We start from the raw sequence: 11,399 nt of genomic DNA, 5'->3' as shown, positions 1-11,399 counted from the left end.
ACTCATGACCTGAGATCGAGCACTGTATGACACAAACTGAGCCAGCCAGGTTCCCCTCTATGCAGGGTTTCTCAATCTTAACACTAACTGATATTTTGTGGCAGATAATTCTTGGGGATGGGTGGGGCATGCAGGTTGCCCTGTGTATTTTAAGATATTTAGCAGTATTCCTGATCATTACCCACTAGATGCCAGTAGAACTCCACCTTACTTCAGTTGTGACAACCAAAATGTTTCTAGACAGGGCCAAAAGTCCTTTGGGGTGAGAGGGCGAAGCCATTCCCCACTAAGAACTGCTTCTCTTAATGAATATTCTTCCTACCTGGCTTTCTTCAGACAGTTCTCTTTTTTTCTGAGCTCATGAGTTATCTGAAATTTTTTCATACAGGACAAAGTGAGCAGACCCCCAAATAGGACTGGTTGGTGTTTTTTATTGCCAAATAAGCAATGATGTGAACTTGCACAAGCACTTCTCACTTAACTATCAGCAACACATTGGTAGGACTGGGTTTGAATGCCATTCAAGCACTTACCAGCAATGTGATCTTGAGCAAGTCACTTAAACCCCTCCAAATGTTTCCTCATCTGCAAAATGGGAATAACAATATCTACTTTGTAGAGTTGCTGTATTAAAGATAATTTAAGTAAAATGGTAATTATGTTTGACACATAGAATTGCAATAAAAGACAGCTACTATTACATTATTACCACCAAGTGTTCTGGCAATGAAGGATATTGTACACTCTCCACAATGCTTATAACAGTACTACAACTTCACTGTGAATTAGTTACCTCTGATATTAAAAACTGAAGATGCAAAGATCCCACCCTCCAAGAGGTCCAGGGACAACGCTGAGAAAACCTGGCAGAGATTTTTTTATTTTATGTTAAACTCGACTCTGGTGTATTTTCATCCTGCAGTACTCTAAGACCCAAGAAAGAAGGAATTCATGAAAATAACTGAACCATATAAGTATTTGCCATATAGAATAAAAACTACTTTCAAATAATGACGCTTTAACGGTTTATTTTGAAGGTTATTTTAAAAACAAAGTTAAAGACAATCTGAGAAAAAAATTGCACAGAATACACTCATTAAATAAGTATGGTGATTAAATCAAAATAAGGGAAATATGTTTTCTTCTGCAATTCCGGAAATAAGTTCTGTTGTCCTGAAGGTTCTTATATTTCCAAAAAGGGGGGGGGGGGGGAAATCATGGCAATTAAAGCTGCCTCTTAATCATGTAAATCTACAGTAGAAACCAAATTTTTCTGTTCTTCCCAATTAAGTCAGTTTCGATCTTCAAACTGTGCCTTGTTTTTTAAAAGATATGATGCTAGAAATTCAATGGGATTTGGTGGTCTGTAAGGGAAAAGAAATCCATAATTTAGAAATGTATATTCTAAGTGTATTAATTTAAATGTATTGTTCCATAATGAAAATACATCTTTTTCAGTTTAATTTTCATTTTACACTCAAAGGCCATTTGTAGTAAATACAGTAAGTGAAATAGGCAAGCAAGTTAATCAGCAATATAGTTAAAAGAGACTGAAAGTTTTGTATGGCTTACATCTGATCATAAATACAACTCTAAAAACACAAGTTTCAAAAATGTAATTTTTGACAATGGGATGATGATTACCCAGGGGGGATAATGACTTAAAGAGGTCACAAGGGAGAATTCTGACAGTATTCAGTTTCTGGATCTGAGCACAAGTTATGTGGATATGTTTGGGTTCTGAAAATTCATCAAACCATACACCTACAATATGCACAATTTTCTCCACAGGTATTAACCTTCAATAAGAGTACAAAAACAATATAAGAAAATGGCTGTAGCATCATTGAGACAAATGGATGAACTCCTGAAAAATTAATCAAAGGATTCAATAGTCACTTGGACAAGTTAGTTCTGGTATGTTTCATTCTAAAAATGTACCTCTATTTTACTTCAAATACTTAAATCAATAATAATTCTAATACTGCTACAACACAGAGCAACTAAGAACATAAACATATTTTAAAATTAAGAGGTGGAAGAAAGGGAATTAAAAGTGATCGAAGGGCACACACTGCCAGTTACAAGATGAATAAGCACCAGGGCTATGGCATACGACACAATGACCACAGCTAACACTGCTGTGTGATAGATAGCAAACTTGTTGACAGGAGTGCCTAAGAGTTCTTATCACAAGGAAAATTTCTTTTTATTTTTTTTTCCTTTTTATTGCATCTATGTGAAATGATGGATATGGTATCGTTTCACAATATATGTAGATCAAATGTTATGCTAAAAAAAAAAAAAAAACAAAACAAATGTTATGCTATATGATTTAGGCTTATACAGTAATATAGGTCAATTATTTCTCAATAAAACTAGGAAAAAATGTCAACGAAAGATGTATTTTATATTTATCACTTTTCCATGAATTATTCTTGCTGAGAAAACAAGTCAAAAGATGAAAAGCTGGAGGAATCAGATATTTAAAATCCTACTATGAAAAGGCATATTTAGAATTAATTTACAATGATCTCAAAACATTCCCTTAAATTTGTAAGGTCTTTTGAACTGCCTAGACATAAACAATTTTTCACATACTATATATAATTTCATGAATAATTCTGCCAGAATTCCTTACTTAAAAAGTATATTTACTAACAGCATGTTACCTAAAAACTTCTTCAAATTTTTCCTTCTAGCATTTAAAGTAATACTTAGAATTTCTCATATACTGGCTTTCTGCAGATAAAGAACAAAAAATATATATATAAAAGATGCCCATATTTTAATTGACAGTATTAGAGCCAAGATCCATCTTGCAGTCATAAACAAATCCTATTTTATACATATAATTTAAGAAAACATTTTTCTTTTTGGATTTGCTTACACAAAAAGATATTAGGTATAATTAATAGGAAAAAACATGTAAAGAAAAAAACTGTAATGTTGCTAACAAAAAAATATAAATCAAAACCGCTTGGCAAGTGCGGCGCTTGGGTGGCTCAGTCAGTTAAGCATCTGCCTTCAGCTCAGGTTATGATCCTGGAATCCAGGGACTGAGCCCCACCTGAGGCTCTCTGCTCAGCAGGACATCTCCTTCTTCCTCTCCCCACCCTCTGCTCCTTCTCTCATTCTCACTCTCTCACTCACTCTCAAATAAATAAAATCTTAAAAAAAAAAAAACAACTTTGCAAGAAAAGTTTATAGCAACACTCATGCTGTTGAGGCTATGATAGTAGAACTTTAAGGATAAACTTCTAGACAGAAAAATGATTTTATGTGTCATATACTACATAACAACAGTCATATTCCTCAAACTAGCAAATTAACTCTTGGAAAAGTATCACAAGAACATAATTAAGCAAGGGTGCCTGGGTAGCTCAGTCGATTAAGCATCTGCCTTCAGTTCAAGTCCTTATCCCAGCGTCCTGAGATCAAGTCCCAAGTTAGTACCCTGCTCAGCCGGGAGGCTGCCTCTCCCTCTCCCTCTCCCTCTCCCTCTCCCCCACCTCACATAGGCACACTCTCAAATAAATAAATAAAATCTTTTTAAGTAATTTAACAAAAGCAAAAGAGACATGAAAACATATAAATTGCCTAACCTATATTAACAAAGGAAATTGGACCTAAGTGTTCAACAATGAGAAAATGGCTAAATTAATTGCAGTATTGTTATAATTTAAATTATAATCACAAAAGCTATGCAGATATAGAAAAAGTTTTCTGTTATAAAGTAAAAAAGACATAAAATTACATGTACACCATGACTAGAAAGCTTTATAAATATACATATGATCTAAGACTAGTACAGATAAATGAAAGTATCTGAATTCAGTTATGGCTGACTTATTTTTTTTAAAACTCTAATATCTATAAATTACCTATATTTTAAAAATAACTCAGCATAACTGATAACAATATTTCAATTAGAGAAGTCTTTATTTTCCTTTCTCTGATAACTCCATTTACAGATACTATTGTCTTACCTTTCTTTTGCAAGCACAGCAAGGCCCTGTAATAAAATAGGCACAACTGTCTGATCCAGGTAGGCACGAGTTGGCAAAGACTGGAGATCCACTTTCTGTTTTGATGACTTTTCTGCATTAATCTTCTCATTGTCTACTATCCTCTAGTGGATTCAAAAAACATGCATGTATATTACAAATAACTGGATTATTTTGAGTGCTAAACAAAAATTAATGATAATATGACACTAACAGAATCAATGACTAGAAAAGCTGATATTGATTAGCAAATCTTTCTGCCAAAATAAAAACCAGACCCATCTCTAAATTCCATTTAAACCTTTTCTCTTTGAGGGCACCATAGTATCTCATTCTTTTACTTACTTAGTTTTTTAAATTAAGTAGGCTCCACACCCAACATAGGGCTTAAACTCATGAGCCTGAGATCAAGTATTGCATGCCCTATAGACCAAGTCAGCCCATACACCCCAGTATCTCCAGATCCTTTTCTCCCTTTCCTTCTGCCTGTTGAGGAGTAAATACAAGTGCTACTGTTTTTTTTTTTTTTCATAAGAATACCTTCTTACACTATGCTTCAAAAAAGTCTGACACTAAGTAGCACCGAAGCACAGTAAGAAAGCTAGACCTGTTTCAATTCTTTCATCACAGACAGTATCAAGGACAAAGTCTCACTTTGGTACTTAATAGGTCTGTAACACTTCTGTAACACTTGCTAAAGTCTCTTAACAGAGACAGCAGGCTTCAGGCTCAGAGCTTTCCAAAGGCAATAGAATATAGCTAAAATTTACTACCATTTTGTATTCACTGTTTTTATTTTTATGGTTAGCCTCTATCAAAATGAGAATGCCTTTCCATTTGTTTCTTTTTTTACAGAAATGCATTCATGATTTTTTAAAGTGAATAGAATAAAAAAATATTAATCGAATGACAGCCAAAAAAGGTTTCTACCTTTTTTACTAATTACTAATTACTAATACAGAATTACTAATACAGAAAAGATCATTAATATGGTATTTAAATGATGTTTAAGAAACAATGACATACTTTCTACTCCTAAGAACCTTCAAATTTTAGGTCTTTCATGTAGATTCATCTGACATCCAGAGCATCAAAAACTACTTTATTGAAAAACTTTTCATTCTTTTACAAATCAAACATTTTAGAAAATTAGAAATAAGTGGCTACCTAAAAGGAAAAACACTATTAAGAACACTTTCATTTAAATGTAATTTTGGGGGCAGCCCAAGTGGCTCAGCGATTTAGCGCCACCTTCAGCCCAGGGCCTGATCCTGGAGACCCAGGATCCAGTCCCACATGGGGCTCTCTGCATGGATCCTGCTTCTCCCTCTGCCTGTGTCTCTGCCTCCCCCCGCACTGCCCCCCGTGTCTCTGATGAATAAATAAATAAAATCTTATTTAAAAATTTTTTTAAAAATAAATGAAATATTGAGGTGCCAGACTGGCTCAGTTAGTGGAGCATGCAACACTTGATCTTTGGGTTGTATGTTTGAGCCCCACATTGGGTGTAAAGATTACTAAAAATAAAATCATTTTTAAAAAATGAACTTTTGGGCAGCCCCAGTGGCGCAGCGGTTTAGCACCGCCTGCAACCTGGGGTGTGATCCTGGAGACCCAGGATTGAGTCCCGCGTCGGACTCCCTGCATGGAGCCTGCTTCTCCCTCCGCCTGTGTCTCTGCCTCTCTCTCTCTGTGTCTCTATGAATAAAGAAAATCTTTAAAAAAATTAAAAAATTAAAATTAAAATTAAAAATGAACTTTTGCTTCAATTATACTCACACTGGATATAAATGAGTCAACAACAAAATAACATTTTCTAGACTTAATTTTTTAGACAATTTTATTTTGTAAAAAGTGGTAAAAAACAAAAATTTTAATCATATACCTACAATATATATATACACCATGATTTCCAAAGACACTTCCCACAACTATGTCAGCCAACTATTCTAATTTTGCTCATGATTTTTTCATCTTATTTTGAAACATGAGACAATAATCTTCTATGCTTAATTAATGTGTAAAATTGTTATCTGTTTGCTCATGGATTAAGAATTTATTGTTCCTTGGTAAACTTCAACAGATAATACCCATGCAGGACAAAAACTAGTCAGTTACATGACATTTCAATGCCTTCAATAAGAATCAACAATGCCTAAACAACTCCTATAGATGTAATAATAAATCCCTTGACTAAATATTTATTTTTTTCATCCAAACATTTAATGAATATCCACTATGTGCCAACAGCCATGCTTAATTTTAGTTAAGCCCAAATCCTGAATTAATCTAAAAATATATACATCCAAAAAAAAAAAATATATATATATATACATCCAAATTACCACCTCCCTAAAAGGTAAAAGGTGTTAAGGGTTATGTATAACATTGATCACAAATATGAGGAAAAAATAAGGTGAGCACTAGGATTATCCCAGATTACCGCCTCCTGCCTAGAAAATTTATAGGATGCAATGCGGAGAACCAAAGCAGAGCCCAACAGTCTCCTTGAGCTGAGAAGACAGACTTAAAACTTCAGGGAAATAAGACAACTAGAATTTGTAGGACAGAGTATTGAAGAGTGCATGAAGAAGAGAGGTATATTCAGAAAGAAATTAAAGAGATTGCCTTGCAGTCTTTAGGTGAATACTTATCAGTGCATGCATACAGGATAACTACCCAGGGCACCTGGAATGAAGAGACACAATCCCTGGAGCTCACATGAAGCCAAGAATAGTTCATGTTCCTGCGACCCAAAATTGGAAAACTGTAATACATGGAGCTCTAGGGGAGATGAAAGAGGAGGATATTAGCCCTAAATTAAAGGCTAGTCTGGTCCTAACAGAGTTTAAAGCAAACCTCGAAAGGATCAAATTGTTTCTTAGTAACTTAACTGAGTCCTAGAACAAAGCTCAAGAATGTTTGAAGGAATACAAAAATAGCCAGTATCCAACAAGGTAAAATGCACAATGCCCAGCCTCTGATAAAAAGTCACTTCACAGACAAAGAAGCAGGAATATACTACCCATAATGAGGAAAAAATTTAATCCACAGAAACAGACCCAGAAATGATACAGATAATAAAATAGGCAGTGCTGTAAACCATTTCTTATAACATCTTCCACATCTTCAAGAGAGGAAAAACATAAGTAAATTAAGCTTACAGAGTTCTTAAAAATACTTGAAGAAATAAAAGCTGAAATTTTCCAAATTTCACGAAAACTCAATCCACAGATTCAAGAAACTCGATGAATCCTAAGCACAAGCTGCACAATTAAAAAAAAAAAAAAACTACACAAAGACACATCCTAATCAAATTATTTAAAACCTGAAATAAGAGACGTCTGGGTTGCTCAGCAGTTGGACACCTGCCTTCAGCTCAGGATGGGATCCTGGGATCTTGGATCCAGTCCTGTATTGGGCTCCCTGCAAGGAGCCTGCTTCTCTCTCTGCCTATGTCTCTGACTCTCTCTCAGTCTGTGTCTCTCATGAATAAATAAATAGATCTTAAAAAAAAAAAAAACCTGTAATAAAATCGTAAAAGCACCAAAAAAAGAGACATTAAATATGGAGACGCAAAGACAGAAGTGATTGCAGATTTCCTATCAGAAATGATGTCAGCCAAAAAGACAGTGGAACAAATCTATACCAGCAAAAATATCTCAGGAATAAAGACCAAAGAAAAAAAAAAAAGACAAAATAATGACTTTTCAGATATTCAGAAAAATCTCTTTAAAGATAATTAACTGGGCAGCCCGGTGGCTCAGCGGTTTAGTACTGCCTTCAACCTGGGGCGTGATCCTGGAGTCCTGGGATCAAGTCCCACATCGGACTCCCTGCATGGAGCCTGCTTCTCTCTGGGCCTGTGTCTCTGCCATTCTCTCTCTCTCTGTCGCTCATGAATAAATAAAGTATTTTTAAAAATAAAATAAAATAAATAAAGATAATTAACTTTTTAAGAAAAATATAATGCAGCAGCCCATGTGGCTCAGGGGTGTAGCACTGCCTTTGGCCCAGTGCATGATCCTGGAGACCTGGGATGAAGTCCCACTTCAGGCTCCCTGTATGAAGCCTGCTTTTCCCTCTGCCTTGTGTCTCTGCCTCTGTGTGTGTGTGTGTGTGTGTGTGTGTCTCTCATGAATAAATAAATAAAATCTTAAAAAAAAGAGAGAGAGAGAGAAAGAAAGAAAAAGAAAAAAATGAATTACAGGACTTATACGTAGAAGTAAAACATAACAACAGTCCAAAGGTCAGTTGAGAGAAAATGGGACAATACTGTTGTTTGTTTGTTTGAAGATTTATTTATTTATTTTGAGAGAGGGACCGAGCTGGGGAAAGGGCAGAGGAAGAAAATCTTTCAAGCAGACCTCCTGCTGAACTAGGAGCCTGATGAGGGGCTGAATCTCACAACCCAAGCAATGGGGGACCTACACTGAATCCAAGAGTCTGACTGAGGCACCTAGGAGCCCTTGGTACAAGTAAGGTTCTTATACTCTACACAAAAAGAAATAATGCCACTTGAAGGTAAATTGTGAAGTCAAACTTGCATGGATAAACTATAAAGCAAGCACCTAAAAAGAAATTATAACTTATAAGCCATTAAAGGCAGAAATAGAGTAAGAGGGGCAGCCCGGTGGCTCAGCGGTTTAGCGTCGCCTTTAGCCCAGGGCGTGATCCTGGAGACCCGGGATCGAGTCCCACGTCGGGCTCCGGGCATGGAGCCTGCTTCTCCCTCTGCCTATGTCTCTGCCCCTCTCTCTCTCTCTCTGTGTGACCATCATAAATAATAAATAAATAAATAAATATTAATTAATTAATTAATTGATTAAAACTATGGAAGCAGGGCAGCCCCGGTGGCTCAGAGGTTTGGTGCTGCCTTCAGCCCAGGGTGTGATCCTGGAGACCCAGGATCGAGTCCCCTGTTGGGTTCCCTGAATGGAGCCTGCTTCTTCCTCTGCCTGTGTCTCTGCCTCTCTCTCTCTCTCTCTCTCTCTCTGTGTCATCAATAAATAAAATCTTAAAATGAAACTATAGAAGCAGGAAGACCAATCACCAAAGAGTGTATCAAACACTCCCTCTACTCTCATTTTTTTTCTCATTACCACGGAAATTGGTCTGAGAACCTGAGAGAAAGCCTTTGGGAATCACTGCTCTTCTCTATCATGACTCTGCCTTCATATACAAACATCATCAAGAAAAGACTGCTGAAAAAAAGAAAAGAAAAGCGGAAAAGAAAAGAAAAGAAAAAGAAAAGACTGCTGATGTGCTGATGTCTATAAAGAAGTTTGTAAATGAAACACAAAGTGGTGTAAAATATCTTCAGGTTCAATTAAAGGTTACATTATGAAAATAGATAAGTGTTTTTCTTAATATACTGATATCAAACCCAGAAACATTCCTAGCAGTTTTGTAAGGCAGAGTGGTTATTCCACATACCAGGGAACTCTAGTACTGATCAAGACTGTCAAGACAATTTAACTGTACCTCAAAAACGTCAACCTGCCTACGTTTAACACACAGCCCTCCACTATACTTCCTGGTGACTTTGCACAAGGTATTCAACTTCCCTGAGCTTTATAGGACTAAAGATACATGTAAATTACTTAGCAGTGTGTCTGGTACACAGCACAAAGAAATAATAGCAGCTTGGAAATAGTTATGTGCATTTATCCAAACTTAATCACTGGCAATGTCTCCTTCCCCACCCGCTCCCAATAAAACGCACACATCTCCCGGAAGCCTCTATTTTCCTAACCAATCCTACCCAGCTTTGGCTAATTCTTTTGTCCTGGCGTTCACTCATTCATTTACAAAATAACCTCTACCTTTGAACAACCACCTCCTAGCACTTCTACAAAAAAGCTCTAAGAAAGTCTATCTTCTTTTGTATGTTTTTCACATGTAGTCTTTGAATTCAGACTTCACTAAGACAAAAACCAAGGTCTATTATGTGTTATAGCTTCCAACGGCATCGCATCTTCTACTGAACAGCAGAGAAATCAACATTTATTACAAGTTAACTCCACGAGCACACTATTCTGCTACAAAGACAATGGGTGTAATTTTAAACGTGCTTTTTTTTTTTCCAAAGCAACGTTCCAACAGATTCATTAATACCCACCAAGCCAAACGATTGGCCAGTCTCCATTAGTAACGCATGTTTGTTTCTTTATATCACTTTCAGAAGTTCAACCTCTTGACTCAAAACTAATGTGAACGTCTGCATGGCACGAGGTATTACTACTGCTAATAAAACAAGCTACCCATGATTTGATACTATTTAGTTCATGTTGATAAAGTTTTCCCTTGTGCAAAGCAACCTAGTAAAAAAAAATTTTTTTAATTAAAAAAAAAAAAAAAAAAGGATCCCAAGTTTGCTCCAGCTCATAAGAGACGTTCAGATGCGGCATAAGAACTGGGCGAAATTACCTCCACATTGTCTGTGAGACCGTACTCAGAGTGAGGGTTTTCTGCAACCTAGGAAACAAAACACAGGTCACTGAGCCGTGAGCCACCCCTTCTCGCTGCACACCGCCACCCTGAAGCCAGGGCCTCCTGGTACCTGCGTCTGCCCCTCCAGCATCTGCTCTGGCTCCATGGCGGACCCTGCAAGTCACAATCCCCGGAAACCAGTCTTGGAAAACAAGAAGAACCGTGAGTTACCCGGGAGATTTCAACACGAAGATGCCAGGATGGAGTCCAGCCCAGCCCCCGACCCCGCCCCTCACCCCCACCTGGGCGCGGGAGCACCCGGAGCAGCAGAGCAAGGTGGGACAGTCCAAGACAGGGCGCCCGCATCAGGTCCGGAAGCTCCGCGGTGGTCCCAAGAACCTAGAAGAGGTGGGAAAGAGGGGAGAGGGAGCTGATTACCCGCGCCCAAGCCGCTCGTTCTTAAGAGCCCTGCACCGCGCCACCAACTCCCAGCACAAACCGCTTCAGCCGTAAGTGACGGATGTCGCACGACTGCCGCGCCTGCGCAGAACTCCGCCCTCCCCCCCGCCCCGCGGGGCCCCGCGGCGGGGAGTGGCTAGCGCCGGGCCCAGTCCACGTTCCCCAGCTGCGGTCGGCGGGCGTCCTGGCCGAGACCGGGCGGAGATCGGGCCTCGAAGGGTGCGGCAGACTGGCTCTGCAGCCTGCACACCGAGGCGAGCGCCACCCCAGCTGCAGACCCAGGGACCACACCAGCTGGCAGGGGCTCGGCCCGCCCAGCCCCCAGTGCCGCTTTGGGGAGAGCTTCTGCGGAAGCTCAGTCACCCACTCCCTGGGTGGTTCTGAACGGAAAATCAGACCTAAGCCAAGCAGTCAGCGAAAGAATGTCAGTGTTTTACTCTAAAAAGGTGGGGGAAGAAGCAGCGTTTGGGGATTTCCCGGTAAGCCTTGCTCAAGACCTCC

General features: G+C 38.4%; 1 protein-coding gene across 2 annotated transcripts; it reads right to left on the bottom strand.

The window, feature by feature from the left end:
* Nucleotides 1-1,011: 1,011 nt before the first annotated feature.
* Nucleotides 1,012-10,960, bottom strand: DPY30 (dpy-30 histone methyltransferase complex regulatory subunit). 2 transcript variants are annotated; one of them, XM_041757364.1, is made up of 5 exons: nt 10,878-10,960; nt 10,570-10,641; nt 10,437-10,484; nt 3,990-4,132; nt 1,012-1,364 (listed from the first exon to the last, which is right to left on the bottom strand). In XM_041757364.1, the coding sequence occupies exons 2-5, from the start codon at nt 10,603-10,605 to the stop codon at nt 1,292-1,294; spliced, it is 300 nt and encodes a 99-aa protein (XP_041613298.1). In that variant the 5' UTR covers nt 10,606-10,641; nt 10,878-10,960; the 3' UTR covers nt 1,012-1,291. The 2 variants fall into 2 exon arrangements, with proteins under 2 accessions (XP_041613298.1, XP_041613297.1); XM_041757363.1 differs by having other exon boundaries at nt 10,742-10,908.
* Between the last annotated feature and the right edge of the window lie 439 nt (nt 10,961-11,399).

The sequence above is a fragment of the Vulpes lagopus genome, chromosome 5 (assembly GCF_018345385.1).
Source record: "Vulpes lagopus strain Blue_001 chromosome 5, ASM1834538v1, whole genome shotgun sequence".
Classification (NCBI taxonomy): domain Eukaryota; kingdom Metazoa; phylum Chordata; class Mammalia; order Carnivora; family Canidae; genus Vulpes; species Vulpes lagopus.
Note: the sequence above shows the minus strand (reverse complement) of the source record. Positions and strands in the feature narration are given on the sequence as shown.